The sequence below is a fragment of the Carettochelys insculpta genome, chromosome 27 (assembly GCF_033958435.1).
Source record: "Carettochelys insculpta isolate YL-2023 chromosome 27, ASM3395843v1, whole genome shotgun sequence".
Classification (NCBI taxonomy): domain Eukaryota; kingdom Metazoa; phylum Chordata; order Testudines; family Carettochelyidae; genus Carettochelys; species Carettochelys insculpta.
This window is the reverse complement of record NC_134163.1, coordinates 12,743,653-12,769,607: the sequence shown is the minus strand read 5'-3', so window position 1 is coordinate 12,769,607 and position 25,955 is coordinate 12,743,653. Positions and strand designations below refer to the sequence as shown.

The window sequence follows — 25,955 nt, the reverse complement described above, 5'->3', positions numbered from 1 at the left end:
GAGAACCAGCAGCAGATGCCAAGGGCATCTGTGGAATGAGGGGGAGAGGAGAGGTGGCCTGTTAGCCTCCGGGATGTCACCAGCAGGCCCCTGCACTAGCCTAAGAGACCAGCTTGTGCCGATCAAGAGTCAAGTGCGCCCCCTCGCTCGCCGTGAACTGCTGCAATCGTATCTGTGGCTGAACAAATTAAGTGTGACGCTTCTGGGGAAGAAGGCAAGTTGGTTGCCTTGGAAACTAGGGACCGAGATAGGATTCTGCAGCCACTTCATCACTTTCGATTTTCTTTTTTAAGTGCTGCTGCAGGGTCATTGAATTAAAAGTACCAGATGCACTTTATGAGCATTAAGTCCTTTGGTGCAGGGCACAGAGGAGAGGGCTGACAATCCACAGGAAACCAAAAGCTCTGCCTCCATGGCCCCAAGCAACATGTCTGCGCCCGGCCACGTGCCTGCACTAGCACTCGCTGGGGAGGTTTACCACATAGCCTGTTTTTAAAAAAAAAAAAAAAAAAAAAAAAAAAAAAAGGCTTTTACAAAGATGCCCAGCCAGGCTGCTTTTCCCCATCCGGCACTGCCCTGAAGGCAGCAGGCTCCAAAGCTCTGTCATTATTACTCATGGGTCGGCTGTAATCAGCTCAGACCAAATAATTTGCCCTGGCTGGCGGGGGCAGGAGAATTTTAATTCATTCCGGATCAGTTGATGGTTCAGGAGCCTGCACCAGAGAGCTGCCAGAGTGCAGAAAGGGCTAGGAAAGGTTAACGTGTCCCTGATGAATGACTGCCGAAGCAAAACCCAAGCCTGGGTAAATACAGATTTAATGGAAGAGGATTAATTCAGTTTGGGGGAAATGAGGGGAAGGTGAGGAAGGCGCCTGGCAGAAACCAGAGAGTCTACAGCAGGCTCTGTTCCCATTCACAGACGTCACAGGCCTCTGCTCACCCACTCCATGCCATGTGGGGTGAGAAAGCTGCCATGTTGCCAGCACTGTAAGCAAGGAGAAACAGCAACCGGTGGGAGGGTGGACAGTAAGCCTGCACCAGGTGTTACTACGCCCTTTCTGCCTCCACTGGTGGTGCTGTGTTAAGACAGTGTTAGGCACTTCCACTGTGCTTCGTCCAATTCATTAGCAGGTACCCACATCCTCAGCTGCCCCGGGGGGCACTGATCTGCCCTTTGTGGTGGGGGAAAAACAGCCCAAAGAGGGAAACTGGCCAATCCAAAGTAACAGCTTATCTGCTGAAGAGCCGGGAATAGATCCCATGTCTCACAACTCTCAAGACTGTTCCAGCCAGACTGCCGATTCCCTTAACAGCACATCATTTCCTGCACCACAGAGCAGAGAACAGAATGAGGACGAGGATGACTCAGGGAACACGTCTCTCCCACTGCACCGATGGGTGGCCGACACCCACCAGACTCTGAAGCGGAGAACGTGCTGGCCCGGATGCCAGAGGCTACTCCTGCAGTCTTGACAGAGGACCCAAGGACCTTTACCTGACACCTGGGTGGTCACTAGTGACATCGGTTCTACATCTCATCCAAAGGACCAAACTTCTAGAAGCAGTGTCTCAGTGATAAGGAGACACACCAGCTGTCTCAGGCTTGAACTGGGATTTACTCCTGGCTCAGCTGTGGGGCCTTCGGAAGTCACTTCAATTGTTCTGCACCTTCGTTCCACATGTGGATAAAACAGCAGCTTCATGGGTAAAAGGGGTGGAGCGAGGAGCGTAAATATCGATGCATTAATGGCTGAGAGAGAAAGCACTGGAGAGGGCAAAGTGTTACTCTAAACGTCTCAGAAGACGCAGGGCCAGCCCTGACCCCGGGAATTAAAGCTGATCATCCTAAGGATGCTCTTGAAGAAAAGCTGTCTGCCGATCAATACACAGATGGATGTCCACGGACTCTGCACTGGCTATGGTCAATTGCATTTGACCCGCTGTGGCTTGTTTAGAAGCTGGGACCGAGTCCTTCCATTTCATTTGTTAAAACAAAGACAAGAGGTACAAATTCCTCTCCAGCCCTATTCTCTGCTGCCGTGCCAGCATTCGCAAGAGGGCGATGAGCAGCCCCACCCCGGGCCCATGGATGCCAGCTCTGCGGTGCTTGATGTAATTAATGGGATGCCGCAGCAGGAGCAGGGAGGCATTTACTAAGGAGGCGGGGGGGGGGGCCTGTTCAGAGGCATTGGCTAAGCCAACAGAAAACTAATAAGAGATTGATCCTTGGAAATACCAGCTACCGTATTTGCAGGGAGAGAGTCTCCTGACCCTGCTCTTTGGCACTGGAAGGGTTAAAAGTCACAAGAGCTACAGCAGTGTCCAATCAGAGGGGAGGCTGCCCCTAAAGCATGGGCAGTTTCCCCTGCCCTTTGTGCCTGCTGCTACCTCTGGGTCTCCACGGAATCTTCCTCTTTGCATGCAACCTAGCGAGGCCAACGTTTGCCACAAGGGAATTGAGCGTACAAAGAGTTGGCTAACTAGCTCCAACATCTGGCAGCTAGCAACCCATGGGAACTCGCAGTCCTGGACCAAGCAGCAGGGACAATGCAAAAGGGGAGTTTGGGCTTTTCAACGTCGATCATCCCATTTCACAGCCAGCCCACAACAATTGTCAATACAGAGCTCATGGACAAGGCACTAATTGGACCACATGGGCCAAGTGCCAGTGGGGTGAAATAGGCGAGCTCTGTACCTAGCAAGAGGTTATAAATGCGGAGGGCGGCGGGGCAAGAAGAGTGGGTGATGGCAGCGTTAGAGTGCAGCAAAGAGAAGTTAGCTGAGACACCAGGAGACACTGACTCTAAGATCATGGTACCAAAAATGCCACAAAGTCAGATGCTTCTGACTCATGCAAGTTCAAAAGGTCACCCCTAGAAACAGTCTCTTCCACAGCTCAGGACTAACTGGGGTCTCCTTCCCTGCACATGCACACACAGACAACCGGCATGCATGTGTCTTGGAAAGGTGACCATCCCCCATGCTATTAATGGGTCAGTGTACCTGTTAGACAGCTGTCTGGCCAGTTAATTTTCTTAAAGGCATCTGATCTTCAGAGCTGTGCCCTTTCTAGGCACAAGGATGATGCAGGTCTGCAGAACACCAGCTATGTTCAAACCCTTCTCTGGTTTTGATCCAAAGGTTTGCGCCAGCCCCCTGCCCCACACTCCATGACATTCACCAGGGGCCAGAAGACAGCAACTGAACTACAGCTTCAGTGTTTAAAGACAAGGGTCCCAGATGCTTCTGGCTACAGTTGGAAGCAGCGCATGCCTCGACTTTATATGGTTCCCAAAAGTGTTCTGAGGCAAGGTCCTAGGCAGGAGCTCTGCTGAGCAGCTGCTTTCCAGTGGGCAGTGGTGTGCCCCCTCGGAAGCACGTCTCATTCAAACAGGAGAGAAGCCAACGCCATCCTTACGCTTTTTATTCTTGTACTTTTATCCACCCAAGAAACCTCTGCTCAGAGGCGGCCTGTTCTAACTGATCCTTAAACCTCAGAGATAATGGGCTTTTTTATTTCTTTGTTAACACAATGGAAGGGATGGGGCAGGGTTGTGGGGGAGGGAAAGGAATGACGTGTGAAGACGGAGAGACAAAATTCTCCCCATCCTGGAATGTTCCTCAACCACTGGATTCCAATACGAAGCAGCCACCACTCAGGGCCACCTCCGCCCCAGAGTGGACATCCAGAAGACGGAACCTCTGGATTTAAAGAGCTGGGAAACATTAATTCCGAATCCTTATTTCGATAATCGCAGCTTGAACGAGCACCCCTGCCCTCCAACCGCCCCCATCCTGCCCTAGCACTGGCCTACAAATTACATTCTTTGTGCTAGAAACACATTTTGAACAAGTTCATTATTTAATCGGTTAGCAATTCAAATGCTCCACCTCCATGCTTAAACAAGAGAAAAGAAAGCCAACTAGATTTACATGTAGGTTGCCAGAGCTCCAGCAGAGCTGGGGGAAGGATATCTAGTGACTTTCATGTGTCTGCTGTCAAAAGAAAAACCAAGTTCACAGCGATAGCACAGGCCTGTTAGCAGAAGAAGCAGAAAGAGAATGAGTAAAAGGAAGATGCTGAACACTCACTTGTGCTGCCTTATCTGCTGTATTGAAAATCTCTTGGCTGGGTCATATTCAAGCATCCCTGAAAAGGAGGAAGAGAAAAAAAAAAAGCCAGGTGTGATTCAAGCTTACAGCCAATTTACAGTAAGAAAACACAAAGCCCCACCTACTCTCTACTGGCCGGTAACAGCATCCTCAGCTTTACTCCCGCTGGACCTGGGAGCTCAGGGAGGCCATCCTTTGAAGGAGAGGCAGGAGCACCCCGACTCCACAGGTTATGAGCTTTGCACATGTGGACAAGGTGATTATCCTCCTTCCCATCATGAGGGGTGAGCATTGTATGGTACTGGGGTCAATGGGGTGAAGGGTTAGGGCTTCTCTAATTTCACAGATCACCACCCATGGTGAAACCTTACCACAGAGGAGCACAGCCTTTGGAGTGGTATATGACCAACCAGGCACCAGACTGGGGGCTGCATTCTAGAGTCAGACATTTCCCTGAGGCCCCTGGAAGGCAGAGCTAGAAATAATTAACGACTCTTGAACAATGCTCTTCCCTGCTTGCAGCTTACTATCAGTCGTACAGATCTGAGCATGGGAAAAAGGAGCTCTTTGCTCCCAGCCCATCAAGCAGAGAAGGGGTTGGATTCATAGAATCCTAGGGCTGGAAGAGACCTCATGAGATCATTGAGTCCAGCCCCCTGGCCAAAGCAGAGCCAACCCCAACTAAGTCATCCCAGCCAGGACTTTGTCAAGCTGAGACTTCAAAACCTCTAGGGATGGAGATTCCACCACCTCTCTAGATAACACATTCCAGTGCCTCACCACCCTCCTGGTGAAATAGTTCTTCTTAATAACCATCCTAGATTTCCCCCACTGTAACTTGAGACCATTGCTCCTTGTTCTGCCATCTGTAACCACTCAGAACAGCCTCTCTCCGTCCTCTCTTCCCACTACTCCCCAGAACCATCCAACAGTCCAGTGCCCAACTGCATGTAAGACGCAGGCATTGTCCCATGGAAACCAATCACTAAGTTACTAACCTGTTGAACCATAACCACCGGCTTGATGCTTTACACAGATTACACTGCAAGGACCAGAGAGTCTAGGGAAAGAAGCCAAGGGAACTACAAATAGGGTGCCAGGCACTATATGGTAGAGATGCAGCCGCTGCTACGCTGTGCTTTTTTGGAGCGAGGAACCGCAAACAGTTCTCTTCAAATCTCTGCTGTTTGTTAACACCCAGGAACCTTACAGCAACACGACAGAGGCTGTGTCTACATTAGCCCAAATCTTCATGCAAATGGCCATTTCGAAGATTACCAATGAGGCGCTGAAATACAGCCTTTGAAATCCCGTTATTCCTATTAGCAGATTGGAATAAGGAGATTTCAAAGTCGGCAGGGTCCTTTCGAAAAGGAGCCCCATCTGGACGAGCAGCGGCAATTCTGAAGTGCTGCAGCTGGCAGCACGCTAATAAGGTGCTGAATATGTATTTCAGCACCTCATTAGTACTCTTCAAAGATTTGGGCTAGTATAGACGTAGCCGGAGAGGAGGAAAGGACTGGAGGGAATACTGACCTCCAGCATTGAAGAACAGGTGGGAAAAGGATTTGGAAGGAGAGTGGAAGAAGGGAGGGGAGTGAAACAAGCAGTGCACAAAGGGTAAGAGGAGACCCAGTGTTGCTCTGGTCTTATCTTCAAGGTCAGGACAAGGAGTGGATGCTTGATGCAGCCAGCAAGGGAGAGCCAACGGAGGGACATAGTCAAAATAATAGCAGAGAAAGCAGTTTTGGCAGTATACTGTTGTGCTGCCTACAGGAAGTGGGGAAGGCCAGAGAAGAGGCTGCTGTCATCCAGATAAGAGCTTGCCAGGGCCTACATTAGAAAATGGGTTTCCGTGGTCTAGGTGGGTGAAGCGCTGGATGGTGGTGACAAGGACAGGGAAGGAAAGGAGATTCACGCATAGCATGGAACGTGGCAGAGGATGGGCGGGTCCTGAATGAGACACTGCACTGTTGCCTTAGAGAACAGGGAGACTGGTGAGGTTGCAACAACAGGCAAGGGAGGTTGTGCTGTCTGGAGTACAACACACAAACACCTGCAGCTCTCTGCTATTTGTGAGAGTTGACCCCCTACAACGCACCTACTTGAAAGAAATGAGACATCTTGGGTACAGGAATCAATTTTTTGCACTACTTAACAGAAGACATTTTTCCAGTGACAAGACCCGAAGTCACCCAGTGGAGGTACCTGAAACCACAGAATGCCCAGCCACAAGATACACATTGCCCATCTGCCTACAGAGGAAGCATCTCAGTTCTGCATCTGAAAGCAATCAATGCTCCCTGAGGTTGTCCACTCCCCAAAACACCCATCTCTAGAGGCACCGAGACAGTCCAGCAAACTATGGAACAGCAACCTAATTCCCTGCTTCGCAGCCAACTAAGGAGACTTAAAGAAGGTGGCCAATTCCATTACCATTCTTGTTATGCCTGGCAGGGGTTCTCAGAGCAAGAAGTGTCCTTCTGCTTAGAGGACAGGGTAGCAGGTCAGCAAGGGGTGTGAGATACCCAACAGAAATTGTCAGGCAGCACTGGGGGACCATCACACCCAAGCCATGCTGCCATTAAGTTTGCTCCAAAAGCATTCCTATGTGCTGGCTCCTCCCCTCTGCAAAAAACCCAAACCCCTCAACCAGGAATCACAGCTAACGTCATTAGCGTTCAAGGCTCTAGAGGGAGCAGAAAGAACATTTTTCCATTTGCTCTGCTAAGACACCACCACTTTTTAGTAGCAGGGCCCCCTAAAGGCAGCCGGGGAGAGCTAACGAGGTAGCTATACTAATAGCTCTCGTGGCAGGAGCTCACCACTGCTGGGCCTGCACCCTTGTTACAGAATGGACACTTCAGCCGAAGAGCTGGGATTTTCCTCCACCCAGACTTGCTGATAGGGGGAGTTGGGGAAGTTCTCAGGGCCCAGAATTTCCCCGCTGCCCTCAATTAATATGGCTGTTAAACTATGTCTTGACATAGAGACTATGTCTCTCTTCTCCATAGTCACAGCAGCTGTGTTTAAGTTATTATACAAGGGAGGAGACACAATATCTATTTTTGGACCAACTCCTGCTGGCGAAAGAGAAGCTTTCGAGGCCCATGGAGCTCTTCTTCAAATTGGACTGAGGGGTTGTACACACTGGTGCTCTCTTCAGTAGAGCTTAAGTCACTTGGGGTGGAAAAAAGCACTGACCAAAGCACTGGCAGAGAAAACCCTCCCATGGACAGAGCTACCTCTGCTTGGGGTTGGGAGTGGTGGGTGTTAAGTATTTATGCCAAGGGAAGGGCTCTCTCCTGCTGGCACAGAGCATCTGTATTAGCAGCAGTACAACGGTACAGCTGCACTGTTAATCGTGATTGCAGAGCAGACTAGCCCTCGGAGCGCTCAGTTAAATCCAAAGTGGAAGAGATTGTTTAGCATAAGTAATGAACAGACATTTCAAGGATCAGTCAAGGTGAACCAGTCCATTAACTCTCCTCCAATCACAGGGGGAAGAAAAGTAGAAGGCAGCTGGGAGTGGTGGTGGTGGGGGGTGGGTCAACTTGGAATAAGCCACAAATTAATAATCTGGGACCATCATGGTTATGCTGCTGCCTACATGTTTAAACTGCGTCACTTTCCATGATGGGTTGAATGCTGTGGCAGGGCAGTGCCAGAGATTCACAGGCTTCCTGTGTCTGAAGGAGCACTCTCTCGCCACGTCACTTCTTTCATCTCAGTCCCTGCTGTTCTAGAGAACAGCTTCCCCAGGAGGTGAAAACAACTCCAATTTCTCAGCTACTGTCAAACCTGTTATCTGCTTCATACAGGATCTGGACTTGATTAGGGGACTCTTGTCAACCCTGGAAGTCTCCTGGTGCATATTTTCCATTTCTTCTATAATCAAACAGGCATGTTACAGCCTAGGTCTTTCCCCTGTATTCAGCCTACAGAAGTAGTAATTGAAAATGCAGTTTAAAAAAAAACAACCCATATCTAATTAATGATCCTCTCCTTAAGATTACTAGAGGGATCCGTCACAGCTGAACCGCCCAAGCTGATTTATTTAATCAAAAAAACCCATGATCGGTGTGGAGGCAGATTGTACATGAACAGAGACACTGAAATCGGATAGTGTGCAGGTTACTTTTTACTGAAGTCAGAAGTGGATAAAGTCAGGTAAGACTCCATAGCGGAGACTTGTTTTTTTTCCAAGAAAGGACAAAAAGTCACCTTTCAGTGGAGCCCATCTACAGGCATGTTTGTCATCAAATTTCAACAGAATCTTCCGCAAGCCAAAGCAGGCAAACCTGCACAGAGCCCACGTACAACGAGATTGTTTCAAAGCCTATGTGGGGTCTGACATTATTTTGCTGGGCTGCTGTGGCTCAAGGAATTAACGCACCTTCTACCCCAGCCTGCTTGGATCATATGAACGCACAAGCATCAACTCAAAGACTGCTTAGAAGATGCCAGCCCTTGCAGAGAGGGATTTACAGCATTTACTAGATGGAACAGGTACAGGACAAGATGTGGGTAGGAAGCGAGGAAGCTCTAAGGTAGTTTACAGAAAAGAGGAATTATGGGACCCATTACAAGTTGAGCTGGTCTCTGACAGGGTACAGCAATTAAAGGAACAGGGAAGGTAACTTGAGCCAGAAAAAGTCTTGAGTTAAGGAACAGAACTGTACTTTGGGCAATGCTGGAAGAGGAATATCTAATCAGCACAAATTTAAATGCTCATGGAATCATCTGTAGTCATAGATAGTATTTGTATGGCTATAGTCTTGTGCTGAAGAGACTCCATAAAGGCAAAACATCATGTACTATTCACCCATCTAATCATCTAAAAGTGTCTGCCCACAAGAACCACACAGATATTCTCTGCCATTTACGGTAAAGTTTTCCAGGCAATTTATTTCAGAAGAAAGATGAAACACTGGAGCAATGAGGAGATTCTTCTGAGATGTGGCCAGCTCTCAGAACTTTGCTCCCACAGCATTTTAGATGGGTTAAATGTGCCCATACTCTGGTCATCTCTGATCCTATGCCCAGCACAAAACACAGAAGCCCAGGCAGCAGGAATCCCCTTTTCAGTAATGCCAAGGGTAAGTAGAGCATGTAAAACCTTAAATCCATCCTACCTCCTTGGCCCTGACAACGACTAATGTCCCTTTCTATAGTCCTGGATGAGCACAGACTGAGCATGAGGTGGCTTGTTCACTTCTGGAAGCCAGGAGACTCTTCAGGTACATGTTAAGTAGGCAAAGGAGGCAACAATTGTAGTGGGAAGAGCTGGACTATAATTCAGGTCTCCTAGGTTCTAGCTGTGAGTGCCACTGACTCAATGCCACACCCCGAATGAACCATTTCCCTGTGTTGCAATTCTTCCATCTGTAAAATGGAAACAATAGTGTCTACCTCAGAAGTATTGTAAGGAGTTAATACATGTAACAGAGTATGTCTGCTAGTGGGAAGATCGACCTGGAGTTTGATTCCGCAAGCCTACTAGAGGGGCGCAAAAATCAGTGAAAGTACAGAGAAAAAAAAGCTAGGAAGAAACTGCAGCAGCATCCCAAATAGCTGTACTAAAACCCCACAGTACTGCTCTGACTAGAAGTTCGAAATAGGCCAGCAAAGGGACTAGAAGCCTGGCAGTGCTTGGCCTTCGGCAAGCTTACTTCCTCGCTGGAAGAAGAGAGGCTGGAAAAGACGAACTCGAAGGAGGGGGGAGACCCACAACAGCTTGAGCTGCTGCTGCAAAAAAGGTCATCAACAGAAAAACAGAAAGCTTTAAAAAGCATCTCCTTGTATCTGCTTGGCACCCCACTCTGTGCAGCACTTCCAGCCAGAGAGGAAACAAGCGCTTTGCAACATACTGTAGCCTCTCTTACGATGGAAGTGGGATGAGCACTCGGGGCTCAGCTATGAGCCACACAGTCCTCGAGGCACTCAAAGGGGGGGATTGAGCCAAACTATGGGTAGCTGTGCTGTTCATCCCCAAAGCTGTCAGACATGCACTGACAAGCCTGCCAACAGGCCACAGGAGTTCAATTTCACCAGCTGCAGAAGATGCAGAAGCAGAGCGGGAAGTGTGGATGTACTGCACAGAAAACAAAGGCATTTAGCAAAAGTTCTCTGATTTTGTCACTCCAAGGGGATGTGGCAACACCGAATGGTTGGATCCCTGGGAGCTGAGCTCTACTTCAGCCCTAACCACTGCAGTTTGTGATGTCCAAGACATGCCAGTGCAAAGGGACACCAGAGTTAAATCACCTCTGGACTATTTGGTACATTAATTGCTATGTAAAAGAAGAAGCTCAAATTAAGTCAAAAAACAATGTGGAGGGGCTCTAGCAAACTCCCAAGTATTGTTGTGTGGCGTAGCCATGTGGACTGGAGGAGAGGAAGAAATCTGAAGAGGTCACTAGGACTTCACCCAGGAATTATGCTTGCTGCAAACAGGCCCGGGCATCTCCTGCACAGAGAAGATGGATCTGCTTTGCAGCTGCACATTAGGTAGCGTACTCCTGCCAGTCACTGGAACAGAAGGCAGCATGAAAACATCAGCTAGGACAGAAGGGAGCAAAGAAAACAGGCGGCCAACCCAAACCAAATCTTTTGAGGTCAAGGGACCTTCGGGACGAAGATGCCTTTGCTATTTAAAAGCAGCGTAAAGAAAAGCACATATCCAAGAGAAACTGCAGAAGGGATTGTTGAAAGGAAAGAGGCAGCTAGAAGGCACTAGAACAAAGGTTATTCAAATTGCACGTTTCAGAGCACAAGTGATCTACAGCTGGACGGGGGATGAAAATGCCGCACCCACCGGTGTAGCTCAATACAAGGAAAATGGAGAGGCTCATTGTATGCCTCCCAAGCCTCCAGCAGTTATTGGAGATCCAGCTGGTATCAAACTGGACACCAGTCTAGACTGGCCCATGGGTTTGTTCCAGCTGGGCAATTTCCCTATGGGAGATGTGGCTTTTTCACATTAGCATTTGCCAGTCCAAATATCACACACAGATCTGGATGTCCCTCACCAGCGAGCGGGGCCATGGCACGAGACGTGCACTAGTCACCAGCTCCAAGCCTCAGACGGTCGCCACACTAGCCTCAGCTGTGTAGCCGAGATGCCAGCTTCGCCGAGAGCGATTTCTAGCCAGTTCTTATAGAATTGCCCCTGAAGCTATTACAGCTGATGAATGCTTTGCAAAAGACAAGGAAATACAACTTATTTCATAATCAGTATGGAGCCAGGGAATTAAAATCATCTCTAGACTACTTGGATTAGAGGGAGGATGGGGCAGCAACCGTGGAGAAAGGGAGATAAATAGAAAGGGAAATCATTTCCTCAAAAGACCTTCAAGGCCACAACCTATACAGACAGCACCACCTACTGCACAACTGCGGAAATGCAGATGAGCACAGTAGGTTAACAAAACAAAGCAGCAGAAATGTAGCACTTTAAAGACTAACAAAATGATTTATTCAGTGATGAGCTTTCATGGGACAGACCCACTTCTTCAGATCCAGTAGCTTAAGGTCACTAAAAATTGTAACAGGATTATTTGGATGTTTGAGACTACAATGCCCATCCCCCAAGAGCGGCAAAGAAGTGAATGCTCCATCTCGGAAGAGATTTAAGTTGGTTTTGTAGTTGTCTCTTGAAGCAGACAGCCCATCCACACCACAGATGAGGCCAGGAAATTAACACTGTGGGGCTCCAGGATGGGGTTACAGTTCTTAGCATTGATTACCGTTATGAAGTCAGAACAAATTTAGGAATCCATCTACCTACAAACTGCAAAATTGTTGGAACCAGGTGAGAGGGGAACAGGGTTGTAACCCAATCCTCCAGCTCTGCTCTATTTGTGGTATGGGCAAGCTTGGGGCACTCAGCCACTAACCCACCCATGCTTTCTACGCTACTTCTTGGGCTTGCACCAGAAGCGCACAGGCATCCAAGCGTGATCACAATTCTGTCACAGGCTGGATCGCTATTATTTTGCCCCTTTGCCGCCAATGATTGCTATAGCTGCCTTTTATACTGTAAGGCAGCATAAACACAGTAAGCCCACAATATGGAATGGTGATCTGAGATGCTGTATGGGCTAATCACCCTCAGTTCCTCCTCTAGCCTACCATCCAACGAACAGCAGTTTGAAGCAGAGGGGAAGGAGACTGGGTAACGGAGCATCCATGGCGAGAGACAGGTTACAAAGAACCAGAGTTACTGCACAAAGGGAATAACCTCTCAGAGTGGGGGTTCCACTTCAGTGGGTGGGCTCCCAAGCAGCATCACCCCAGAGGAGGAGGAAACTTTGGAACGGAGTCCAAGACTGAAGCAGTACGGCAGCCCCAGGTGCTGTATCCGATCTCACGGCATGTACCAAAAGGCCTAGCGTTTACAAAGAGCAAACCTTGAGACTCATATGGGAGCGCTGCACATCTCAGGCACTAGAATGTTCTTGGTTACAGCTGCGGCAGCTGCTTGTGACCCAGCAGATGGCCATTATTCTTCTGAAGGGAGTGGATTATCAGTTGCATCATAACAAGTGATGATTTACCCAGAACTCCAACTCTGAGACTAGGAACCACAGGGTTCTTTAATCTCTCCCTCTAATGCATGGTTTCCCTAACTGGGAGCATGAAGAAATTCCAGGGTTGGGGGCATGAGACAACCCAGCCCCCTCCAGTCATTGTCCCCATCCAAAGAAAAAGCTGGCTCTTGCTTCCAGCTCTCAGCCCCTGCCATTTCACATGAGTGATCCCACTGCTCTAAGGGATTTCCAAAATTGTGTGGGCCTATCTCCAGAAAAGGCCAATGACCATGATACATCTAGCATACCAAAGGAAGTCTCACACTGAGATTTTTGTGATTTGGAGATAAAACACTGGAAGATGAATGACCTGGAGAAGATGAAAATCCAACAGCACTTTATCTAAGAATTTTGGGTGAGGCCATAAGGAGACCCTGTCCCCAAAATACAGTGATTGGGGCTAGGGCACTCAGACACTGATTTTATCCACCCTGCAAGCTAACACGATAGCTACTCGAAAGGTAGTCCTCACAAATAAATGAAGCAAGCAGCAAGTTGCTGTAGGTTCAAATAAAGGTCTCCCATGATAAAGACCCCGAGTACAAAGTGAAGGCTCCTCAACCCTTAAGTCTAGAGAACACAGGGTGAGCAATTATGGAAAACTCTTCCAGTGGGGGCTGAAATGCTGGTATCCATAGCCAGATTACTCTTACTAAACCTACTAAATGCCTGTTGGATTCAAAGGAAACACAGTAATTCAAGATGCCCGACACTGAGAAGCTCTTCAGAGCCTTCGGGTGTGGCACAGGCTTGTACAGAGTCCAGGTGTAGGATGTAAAAAATACACAAAAACAGTAACCATGTGTAACTAATCAAAATTGTCAGTTATACAGTTAAACGTTTTACTTGGGTGGGGAGGAGGACCTGCAGGCCTGGGCTCCTGGTTAAACTCTTACAGTCCGAATGGCAAATCTCCAGTCAAGAGCACTATGCAAAGAAGAGCACTGTTGCGTGAATGCTTGGAGCGGCAAGACTTGAGTTCTGCCCCTGGCCTGCAAATGAGAGAAGGGGCAAGTCGCTTTGCCTGAGCTTCCCCACTGTCGCTCCTGGTTTCTGAAAGGGACACAGGCAGAGAGGCAAAGTGACTTGCTCACCTTCACGCAGCTGGTCAGTGGCGGAATTGAAAAGATGAAAAAGCTTTGCTCAAATCTGAGATACCCTGCACAAAAGAAGGTCCGAGTATTAACTGCAGAGTTTATTTTACACGGAAGCAATGCTTTAGGAGCAGTACCACATCAGGAGTCTGTGGATCTGAATCCCACACACAACTACTGTTTTGAGGATAAAAAGCAATTTGACTCCCACTGATGCTTTATTTGTTCTACAGCAGTGCCAAAAAAGCCCCAAATAAGATCATTGCTCCAGTGTGCAAAGTGCTGGATGCACAATCAGAGGCTAAGCCCCATGAAGTTTACAGTCTGAACAAATGACAAAGGCTGGGAGAGGAAAGAGATGCTCACAGGAGGCAAAAAAAACTTGCTCAAGGTCAACCAGCAGGTCAGTGGTAGAGCTGGGAACAGAATCCTGATCTCCTAGATGCTGAACAGTACTACCTCTCCTGGGTCTTCATCACACCAAGCTCAGCTGATGACTGGATTGCACACAAAGCTTCTCCTTAAAGCTGAGCTGCAGGAGAGCAGAACAGACTCGCTTTTTACGCCTGCACGATGAGCTTTTCAAGCACACCAAGCAGAGGAGTCACCCTGCATCAGGAGCACAGCACGTTGCAGCTCCTTGGAATTGGTGCACTTAATCCCAATTGAAGCATTTCCCATGGCAAGCCACGAAAGACTGGATTAACGACTGTCTCTGGCTGCAAGGGAGAAAGTTCAGAGCAGATACTGAAAAGAAAATGACAGCAGAAACCTTGTCCTCAACAGGCACCATTATGCTTGTGTCATGTTTTATGAGGTTTGGGAAAGGATCTTCGAATGATCTTGCTTCCGAGAGACCAGCATTAAAGTGTTGGTGCTGCTTTGTATCCACCCTTTGGTGAGTTTGCCCTTGAAGTTCTAAAATCACTCTGAAGCATATGAAATCAGTCACAGTATAGGATATGGTTCTATAAAGGAGATGCACGCAGATCATTTCAGGGGATTAGTTCTCAGCACCACAGTACATTCTAAAAGGGATAGAAGTTCATAAACAGACTTCTCTATATTGATGGAATGCTTTGAGTAGGGCATTATTCCATCAGTACCAGGCCTTTGGGTATTGGCTGCATCAGTAGCGTTACCCATTTTCAATCGGGGCATTCAGAAGAGAGACTCACCTCTAAGTAGGTCTGAGAGTGGAGGACCACAATCCTCTGGAATTGTGTAGTCCCCTTTCCCAATGTTTTCAAATAACTTATAGATATTATCCCCCTCGAAGGGATAAAGACCCGTTGTAATGTTGTATCTGTAAGGGCAGAAAGAACAGCAAGAGGATGAACATTTGGAACAAGCTTGAGTTCAACAAGCAGATGAATCAGGAAAACGAGACACTGGGTGACAGATGACAACTCGAATGCAATCTCAAGTCCCCTTTGATGCAGCTTTCTTTCAGTAACTTCACTCTCATACACAAGAGCCCACACTTATCAAGCAGCTTCTCCTGTAAGCTGGGAAGGAAAAGACTTTTTACAATAAATACTTGCAAGATGCTCTGATACTGTACCAGGCAGAGCCCCAGACATGCTGGACAGACAAGGATTGAGAAATGGCTGGTGTGGAACCATAGCCAGAGAGACCGATACAATTTCTCCAGCACTTGCTTTGGGATGTAACCAACATTAAAAGCGAGGGCCAGCCTCAAAGGGTGACACAGCAACCTCAGCTGCAAGCCCCCAAACTACGCTGTGCTTGAAGCACGTTACCCATGGGAGCCGAACATGCTCACTCAGACACTGAAAAATTGCACAGGTGGCAGAAGGAAGTGTGGGGCCTACATTAGCACCAGTCCTTCACCAGGGCTATTAGCCAGAATAAATCTGAACTAAGGGAGGAGAAGGTGAAGATTCCCCAGGGTTTCTGTGCAGGTACTTACAACGTGACCCCTGCTGACCAGATGTCCACTTTAAAGCCTGAAAAGGTATCAAGGCCATTGGCAATTTCTGGCGGCTGGAATGCTGGCGACCCTTGGCTCGTTCTACATGTATCGTCTTCCGCAAACGGATGCAAGGCCTGCAGCAAGAGACAGACATTTTAGGGACTCACTACCACAAACTCTTCAGAGGCCAGCAAGGATCATATCCATAACAAAAGCTTTACCCTGTGAGTACTCCAGGTGCGTCTTTGTCCATCTTGTGCGCTTAGCTACAATATACCACTAATAGTATTACACAATATAAGCAGAGCTGGTAGGGTCACTTATGGTTAAGACAGACTCGCACATTTCCATTTTCAGTTGCTTTTATTTATAGACTTCTGTCATGCCCCCACCATTAGTTGCCTCTTCTCTATGTTAAAAACGTTCTTACAACTCTTTTGTTGAGAAACCATAGCACCTAAATTCTCAGAGTTTGGCCTTGAAACTAAACGTCAGTGTCAAGAACGAGCTTTTTTCTGTCCCTATGAAAAATCATCTAGGCTCAGTCCAATTACCAGTTTCTGAAAATCTGTTTTCACCTCATCTAATGAAAGTAAAGCCTATTGTAACTACAAGTGAACTAATACAGGTTGAACCTCTCTCACCTGGCACCCTTGGGACCTGACCAGAGCTGGATGAGAGAATTTGCCAGACCATGGGAGGTCAACGTTGTCGAGCAGCATTACCAACACTTCCACTGCTTACTCGGCTCAGAATAGAGGACATTGAGGGGTAAATTACAGCTAAATAAACAGCACAGAATACTGAGAACCAGGACTAGTGGCTGGAAACAAACTCTATGGGGCTGTGGGAAATTTGGCCACAGCCATGATCAGTGGTCAACTGGCTAACTAAAATCACACCAGATTACGGATGTTGTTTGACAAGAGTGTTCCAGATTAGAAAAGTTCAACCTGTAATGCACAGCATGAAGAGCTGACCTGAAGTTGCACATACAAACTCAATTCCGGAATTTCCCAACTTTTGAGTGCTTGACTTCTGCAACCTTAACACATACATGCCCGTGTTCTTCCAGGTCTCCAGTATGTACGTCTCCAGCTAGTACACTACAGATGGAGAAGGGACTGAGGGTGGCAAGCCATTCCCACATACCTCTGCTACTCCTAAATCGGATATTTTTAGTGTCCCATTGGTGGTTAGCAGGAGGTTCCCCGGTTTTATATCCTTGTGGACAATCCCTTGGCTGTGCAAGTATTCTAAGCCATCTATGAGCTGGCAAAAGTACCTAGAAAAAGTAGATGAGGGAGAAAAGAGAAGTGATTCAAGTGACTGACGCACCATATGTCCTATTGCCAACATGCACCGAGAGGAAGAGCCGCGCTCCAGGACTACGCAGGCTGGGCCTACATTAGCCATTGTTGCTGGGAAATGAGAGATTTTAGGTCCATTGCATGTTTAGTAGAGAAGTGACTACTGGCTGCAGCCAGGCATCAGCACATCCCACTCCCGCCCAGGACACTCAACTGTTCAAGATCAAAGCCTTCTTCCCATTATGCATCTTGTTGGATGTTCGCCTCACTGGGAGAAGCTGGTGGCACAGTACACTTGCCAAGAGACTTTTTTGCTCTGAGGCAGCTCATTTAAACGTGCCCGGTTCCATGTGGTACAAGCTGTGCAGGGTTCCTACCTTCCTTCCAATCACTCTTAGCAACGTATTCCAGGTTGCACCTCACAGGGACTCAAAGAGAGGCACGGCATTGCATCCTTTACCCTATTATGCAGTGGGTATCCAATCCCAGGCACACAAGCAGTTGTCCTGTGAGTGGACATCCACATATGCCAGCTGTATTATACTGTGGCAGAGCCTATTCACCTTTGCTGCTGGGATGCACTGGGGAAATGCATACCCATCCCTCCACCGGTCTCCTACTGGCAAGTGCTGCCCAGGGGCAGTGCACTTCCACATCTAAGCCCCAACCTGAGGTGACTTCTCTCACCACACTGCTTGTTCATTTACAGGCAAGGTACAGGGCACAATTGCATACTGGAAGCTATGAGATTTGGCAGAAGCGGAATGAGAAAGGGAGGTTTAGGACTGACTGTTAGGAGAGCCTGTGGGTGGGGATGGAGAGGAGAAACGGTGAGCTTAGGACAACAGAACTGTCTCTCATTGGGTGCTCCTGCACCTGGCGAGCTACGGGTGACCATTAAATACCCATTGAGTATTAAGGTTCCTGCAGCTGTGAGCTTCAAGGGATACAGTGAATCAGGGAGCCATGAGCAAGATGTACAAAACAGCCGATCAGTGGGTACTGGACAGATTAAGCATCAGCAAAGACAAGCAATTTCTTCTCAGGTATTGTCTGTATAGCACCTCTCAGTTCAGAAGGCGTCAGGAAAATGCCTCCATTTCCCTCGGTCTTGGCTGACTGGTTCCACAGGTCTTTCCTTTTTGTCCCCTTCCATTTACCATACTTGCCAGAGCAGCCTGAGGGGAAAGGATTTGACTTAGGTTCCAAATGCCCCATTCAGGTTGTGCAGGGGAGGAGATTTAGAGTCACATGGCTGCTGCTGCTTCTCTTTTCCATCATGGTCCCTCAAAATGCCGCATCCCCCAGCCCACCGCCTTTCCCCAGGAAAACAAATTCACCATCAAACACCAGGAGGATACATTGTTCCCTGCTGCAAAATCTGGATCTAACTTATTAGCAAGTTTCATGTTTAGTTCTGGGCCAACTGATTGGCAATGTGACTTTTGTATCTCTTCCAAACCAGAATCTCGTTTTCAGACAAAAACTTGTTCCCACCAGAAAGTGTTCTGAAGGAATGGACTTGTCAAGGCCACAGAGGTGCAAGGGGACTTCCAAGTGCAGCTCAACTGTCTCTCTGCAGCTGACAAGGCACGTGCAAAGCAGAGCTCCAGAAAAGGGATTCAGAAGGTCTCTCAGGCTGCTGAGGCACCAAAAAAGAGGCGGGGTTGCTTCCCAGAATCTCCCACACCCCTCAGCTTTTAATTTTCTCCATGGATGGTACTGGATACACTCTGCTCATAGAATACTAGGACTGGAAAGGACCTCGAGAGGCCATCGAGTCCAGCCCCCTGCCCCAATGGCAGGACCAAGTACTGTCTAAACCATCTCCGACAGACATTTATCTAACCTGTTCTTAAATATCTCCAGCGACGCAGATTCCACAACCTCCCTTGGCAATTTATTCCACTGTTTGACCGCCCTGACAGTGAGGAACTTTTTCCTAACGTCCAACCCAAACCTCCCTTGCTGCAATAACAAGTTTTGCTTTAAAGTGCAGCCACTGGCCTTGGCCACGGAGCTGAAGCATATGCATTTGAACTCAGGAACCAAGGGTGGGAGAGGCTGATGGACATAACATGACTTAAGAACTGAAGCTACACTTACCCGTGAGCCTGAAAGACTGGAAACCGTTTTTCTGGGACACTGTCAAGCATCTCCTGCATCCCACACACGCAGTATTCCATCACCATATACGTGAAGTCAGGGTTAAGGAGGCACCAAGGTTATAGGCTCACCCAGGCAAGCTCTGTTACAATACAGTTCTAATTTTGGGCTACTGGAGAGCAGAAACAGGCAGTATCCTTGCATGGTATGCACACCAGTCATTGTGCCACAAGCCCACATTTTGGGCCCTCCCATTCTGCCTTCAGCAGGGCAGCCCTTTGAAAGAATGCAAGGTCCAGTTTTAAAGTGTGGGGCAAGCATTTCCTCGACTTGCTGCTTGCCTGTTTTAAGGGCAGGCTACTGATGGAAGTAGCTCTATGCAGCTGTAATGTTACTTAGTGTGAGCTTGAGGCACTCAAAGGAATTGCATCTCTGCACTTCCTTCTTTCTTTCCCTCCAGTTCTGTTCCTAGGGAAGAGGAGCTGTCATCATCTAATCCTATGCCTGATTTTTGCCTCTCTCTTTTGAGACCAGCACTTTTAGAGGGACCCATGATTCCTGGAGCATGCTCAAGAGGCAGCTGAGCTCAGATTAAAAGACTCAGGATTTAGGGGAGATGGTGTGCATGTGTGCTTTAGGAAGCAACCAAACAGTTTTGCTTTCACCTTACGGCTTTGGACCAAAGCCAACAGACAGGGATCTCAGAAACAGGGCCAAGGAATTTTCTCAGAGTCAAGGTCTGGGTTTCTTTGGGATACTCCTTCCTTTTAGTTGCATCACTGCTCCGATCAGGGCACTCACAGGCCGGGTCTGGGAGAAAGAAGGCTAATACTTGCTAGGGCTCCTCTTCAGCCATCTTCTCCCAGATCCCAGGGAATCGAGGAGAATTGGGGTTATCTAGCAAAGGGAAGGTCGGGGGGGGGGACTGGAGATGCCCTGAGAAAACTAGTCCACCACCCAGTACCCCACAAAAACTAACATCTGATGGCTAATGGAAAGACCTCAGAGACAAGCAACAGTCTAGGCCCCTGTCTACAGGGCATAAAAGCTTTGGGCTGTTGGATACTAACGGGAATAAGGCTTCTTGCTGCTCTAGCTGCCTCAGCTTCCCCCAGTCCCAGGAAAGGAGGACCCTGCCTGTATAATCTTAGCCTGTGAAGATCACACTCTGGGAGAGGAGCTGCAGGAGCAGCATATTCTCTGTGCCATGCCAGGCTCCAGCAGGACACGTGCTGCTGCAGTACGCAGGAAGAAAGAAGCCAACAAGCAAGTGGCTCAGTCCCAAAAGCACCAGGCAGCAAGTGTCACACATCCAGGCTGGTTCAAGCTCAAAATACACCAGAAAATTTACCTTGTAGGTGTTGGTTTAGAAACATTTTTGAACCGAAGACCAAGATGGTCTGCAGCAAAGAGGTTTGGTTCAGTCCGTCTGAAGTTGAAGAGGTGGAACAAACCCAACAGCTCTTCACCTGAAGGTGTGAATCTTTAAAGCCATGAATGACAATCTAAAAAATCTGGCAGCAGACTGCCAGCCCACTGCAAACAATGTGGACTTCACTATGCTGAAGAAATTACAGACCCCAGGACACCTTTCACGTAGCTACGAGTGGTTATTTCCATTGCCCTGGACAATATTCCCTCTTGAAACAGCATCTATTAAGACAAGCTACACAACAAAGCCTCCTGTCCTAAATTTACAGGGCTTTGCCATGTACCATCTAACAGTGACAGCTTATTGCCACAGACGTGGGAACATTTCAGTGGTAGAAGAAAGCTGCTTTAGGAGCCTCTGGATATTAAAGTGTCAGGCACCACTAGGTGGCTCTTGCCACACAGGCACACTGTGGCATTTGTTTCCCTCTCCAGCACTAGCTTTGCATTTGAAAGCTACCTAGAGGGTGAACAATAGAAGTGATTTGACAACCAAAAGCAGTCACCTTTGCTTTTCTGCTCTCACTTGCAAAGGCAAACAGAAAACCCTGCAAGAGTTTCCGTTAAACCCACAGGTAGCTGGAGACACGGGGTGGCCCTGTGAGTTACAGCACCTCTGAGATGCAGAAGGAAGCAAAAACAATGAGAAGTCCTGCAGCACCTTACAGACTAACAGAGTTTTTGAAGCATAAGCTTTTGCGGGCATAGATGAAATGACTAAGTGGGTCTTCGCCCACGAAAGGTTATGCTCCAAAAAATCTGTTAGTCTACACACAGGACCTCCCATGGTTTTTGCGGATACAGACTCACACGGCTACCCCTTTGAGACTTGTCACCAGACAAGGAAGCAATGCTACTCTGGGGACACGATCTTTAACAGCATTAGTTTGGCCAATGTAATCATCCCCATAAGCTATCTTCCTTTTCAACCTAGGCTAAAAACCAAGTTGCTGGTCTCCAGAGATCCCATGACAGCTCTCCAGGGGACCAATGGTCACAGGAGAGACTGCTTGTTTTAAATGGGATCCTTTCATAGCACTTTCCATTCTAAGATCTCAAAGCATTTTGCAAGCCTATGAAAATCAGCAATACTGCAGAGAGCTTTTTTCCCCACAAAGGGAGATTAAGAATTTTTATGACTGTCTCACAGCAAATCAACGGCAGAGGTGAGAACAGAAAACCAGGTGTCTCAAGTCTTGTTTTAACTGCCCAGGAAGCACCTGGGGCTGCTTGCTCCGAAGGAGGGAACAAGCAGGAAGACAGCAGCTTTCCCATCTTCAGATAAACAACACCAAAGCTAGAGCCCACTTCATGGGAGCCTCAGAGTGAACTCCAGTTATTGGTTCCCTATCCAAAAGACACCACGTCCAGTTTAATTAGCTACTAAACTGTGCTCTCCCTCCCCTTTACCTAGAGCTCATCTTCTCTGGCTGACTGACTAGATTCGAGCCCACTCATCACTCTGGCTGGGAGGTTCTACTGAGTAGGTCTATTACAGGCAACCACAAGAGGGCTGAAGCTTTCATTTTTTCCAGTCAATAGGGCTCTCCTCCCACACACAATTGCATTTATTGATAAGAGAAGCCATCAGGAGAAGTTGCTAGCTGGGAGGTTGCTTATTAAACTAGGTTTATTTTCTGCTTGGATGAGGCTCTCCATTCATTTCCACTGCTGCCCTCCTATCAACAGCGGATTGGTTCAATGGCCTGTTAAATGCCAAAGCCTTTTTTTAATCCATTCATCACAGCTTTCCCGGCTCCAAAAATCAATGAATCCTGTGACCAGACAAGCAAGTTGTTTAACACCACACTGTCAAGTGGAAAAGAGGCTAACGTGTACATTTCACTTCCATCACCTTACTGACCCCAAACATGGGAGACACTGGCAAAGCTGGGGTGGGGCAGAGCTTCAGAATCAACTATCTGCTGCTCTTCGACATTCACTTGGCAAGGGTGAAAGCTTTTGCTTCAAGAGGCAGAGATGGTCTCTTATAAGGGGTTGGGGGACACACCAAGAGTTGCTCAATTTCTCAACCAAAAAAAAAATAGGGATGATTCTCACAGATCATGTTTGTGGGCATTGAACCTGACTCAAGTATCCCCCCCCCGCCCTGCTCCCTCATGACCCAGTCCCTCAAAACGCACAATGAGGGTTTGTTCACAGTAGCAGAGCCACCCTCCCCACCACACACAACTACTGCCAAGCCAAGCCGTCCCGTCCATAGGACAGTTTGAGGCAGCAGCCCCTAGCCCTGCAGCAGCCACCTGAACCATCCCATAGATGGGATGGTCCCCCATATTGATGTTAGATGTGAGGCCCAGGGAGTGAAGTGGGCTGGGGCTCTCTGCTTCCCATCATGGTGGTGAGTGAAGTGGGGGGGCACCTTGCCTCAGGGCCCTAAGGTAATCTGCTGGGTTGCATCTCTTAGGGATGTGGACAAGAAAAGGTGGGACAGGGCCTGAGGGTGGAGTGGGGGCACTGCCACAGGTCCCGTGCCCGCCACGGGACTGCGGCCAGGTTCTCACAGTTGTGCTAGAACAGCAGTTTCCTTGGCGAGAGATTCCCCCATCAGATTGCAGGTAGAGAGCTACGCAAGAATGCTAGCAACAGGCATGGATAAAATGTGACTATGGTCTGGTCTCCACTTAAAAATTAGATCAGTCTAGCCATGTCTCTCAGGGCTCTGAAAAATGTTGCGCTCCGGGCACGTAAGGCATCACTTAACTGCTGATGTAGACGCCAACCTAGTTACAGCAACGAAGGGTCCTGTGGCACCTTATAGACTAACAGAAAAGTTTTGAGCATGAGCTTTCGTGAGCACAGACTCACTTCATCAGATGCTGCTACTAGTTACTGTCTCTTGAGACGTGGATTAACTACAGTGACAGAACCCTCTCCCATGAGGGTAAGAAGCATCTGCATTGCATTGGGCAATCATGCTACTACAGCATTTGTAAAGCAGACCTAGCACCCCTCACCAGGTGCTTAACCCCAAAGGACAGGGCCTTAACAGGTCTTGCTGCAACAAGGACCTTTAGAGCCTTGACTAACAGGTTTTAAAATTAGTTCAGCTGCTTATCTCGTTACCTCACAGCAAAATCCTCATTAGAGATAAGGCACATGTAAGGTTTACTGCAAGGCATCTAGGACAGGACAACATATCCTCCTCGTCTATGGCTGACCTTGCTTAGCTTAAGTCCCAATCAAACAAAAGCACCTTCTTTTCACTACGTTGCCAAAGTGAGCCAGCTCGCCACGTGTGATACTCCAGGATAAATCCATGCCTTTGTCAGTGGAGATATAACCTTACCTAGCTTCTCCAGCGTAAAGATCCTCACAGAAACTTTGCCCAATGGCTGCCTTTGCTTAGCCTTTCAATGTCGCTGTCTGCAGCCTGGACAGTAAGCAAGCACGGGAATAAACTCCAAAGCCTCAGGGGAAATTAGAAATGGGAGAAAAGTAAATCCAGTGGACTGAACCAAAATAAAGCAGCAGGAGCTTGGAAATTACAGAGCCTAGCACAGGTGGAGAGAGGTTTTCAAAGGCTAGGGTACAGAGAAGAAGGAAAACAAAGGGGGAGGAATCACTTCCTTCTGGCTTTGCTTATTGACTCGCGTCTGAAGGACAACTAGAGCTGCCATCACCCTTTACAAACACACGAGGTCTCCCTTGGGCTCTGCTTGCCTTATTCGGAATTTCTGCTTTTTATTGAATTACAACGGCAGCTTTCTATGGACAGTAACTGAGTTATCCAACGCCTGAAATAAGGACGAAAGTTGTGATGTTGTTCTTAATATTAATGATTTAGTTGCAACGGCTCTGTTCTAATTAAGCGCTGGATTAAGTTAGCTGTGACTGATGTACTGTAAAGGGAGTCTTATTTTCTACAATGGCTTCTGCATAAAAACAACCCGTTAAAACACAGGAGACAACAGTGGGATTCAACTCAATAAGGTCACATTGCTTAAAGCCAAAAGCACTTTGCTGTAGAGCAGCAGCTGCATTAGGAACTGTCTGGCTGCTCACTTTGTTTAGATCTCCTTTTCAAAGTAAGAGAATGGGGTGTAATTAATTTAATTCACATTTGCACTGCACTTCGAGGATGCAGCACCAAACATTATTTTGAGGTCTTGCCGCTCCTCTTCAAAAGTCACAAGGGCTTGGTTTCAAAATCAGAATGGCTTGGGCTTGAAAAGTCAGGCAGCCTATTCATTGGGAGTGGCACACTTCCCATCTCTCTTGTCTATTACCAGGTTCCAGCTGCTTAAGGGCTACCCCCGGCCCCCGCCCGCCCCCCCCCCCTTTTTTTTAGAAAGAACACTGCACTTTGCAGTGGCACAGCTGCGTGGCTGTTAGATGAGCAGAGTTACTGTTCTTTGTCAGTGGGAGAACTCCACTGCAGGCAGAGTGTCTCCCACTCCCACCAGCGCTTTTTGCCAGGAAAACTTTTGTTGTTCACACCAAAGTTGTTTTTTCACACTCCTGACTGACCCAAGTACAGAGCAGACTTAACTTAAAGCAGTGTAATTTGGACATTCAAGGGAACTGCAAAAATTAGATGGCGGTGTAAGCCAGTCTGAGAGCTAGTTCTGACCTGTTAAAAACAACAAGCGGCAGACTGACCCTAGGGAAGGACTCCAGAGTTCAGTAACACACGTCCCTCCACAAGGAAGACAGCAGTGCTGGCATGTATCTGGACTCCAGAGGACAAGTGGATGGTTTTTAAAGAAAAAAAAAAAAAAAAAAAGGAAAACACCACCGCTGTAGGTCACGAGGCAACAGCTTTACAAACAGGTTTCCATTTTGCAGCACATAATAGCGAGAGATCTATTTTCAAAGAGGAAGGTATGGTTATCTAGTAGTAAGGGCAGCTGGCTGGGAACTAGGACGCCTAGGTTCTATTTCCAGCTCTGATTTACTGTGTGGCTGTCAAGCCATAGTGTGTCCCATTTGTAGAAATACTTCTGTTCAGCAGGAAACAAGAAATTGAGGAAATGTGCTTGGATGGAAAGCGCTACTGAGATGCAGACTGTCTGTTAACACTAGTGATTAAACTCAAGTCAAGGAAATACTCAAAATGGTCTTAACCACCTAAAGCAGAATCCTTTCGAGACAGAGAGACCACCTGAGCTATGAGGATTTGGAAAGGTCACAGTCTAAGTAACAAGAATGAACACCCTCATATCAACACCTCAGTGAAACACAAAAGGATATATTTTCTGCTTCTCTTCATTATATAACACATCGACCAGCTGGATGACATTTTTGTGCCGTAATCGTCGCAAGAGCTGAATTTCCCTGGAGAGAGAAAGAAAGAAAAAAAACAAGCAAACAGATAAGCATCTTTCCATACAGAGTGAAAATTGTGTTATTC

The 25,955-nt window shown here is 47.8% G+C and overlaps 1 protein-coding gene across 2 annotated transcripts in view; it reads right to left on the bottom strand.

Moving 5' to 3' along the window:
• The window catches only part of STK11 (serine/threonine kinase 11), a 71,041-nt gene that overhangs the window by 18,312 nt on the left and 26,774 nt on the right, over positions 1-25,955 (bottom strand). For both annotated transcript variants that reach the window (XM_074978542.1, XM_074978541.1), the window contains exons 2-7: positions 25,796-25,879; positions 19,151-19,240; positions 16,887-17,019; positions 15,732-15,868; positions 14,977-15,104; positions 4,093-4,150 (exon numbers count right to left, since the gene is read on the bottom strand). In XM_074978542.1, the coding sequence (XP_074834643.1) occupies positions 4,093-4,150; positions 14,977-15,104; positions 15,732-15,868; positions 16,887-17,019; positions 19,151-19,240; positions 25,796-25,879 (630 nt within the window). The remainder of the gene's footprint in view (positions 1-4,092; positions 4,151-14,976; positions 15,105-15,731; positions 15,869-16,886; positions 17,020-19,150; positions 19,241-25,795; positions 25,880-25,955) is intronic.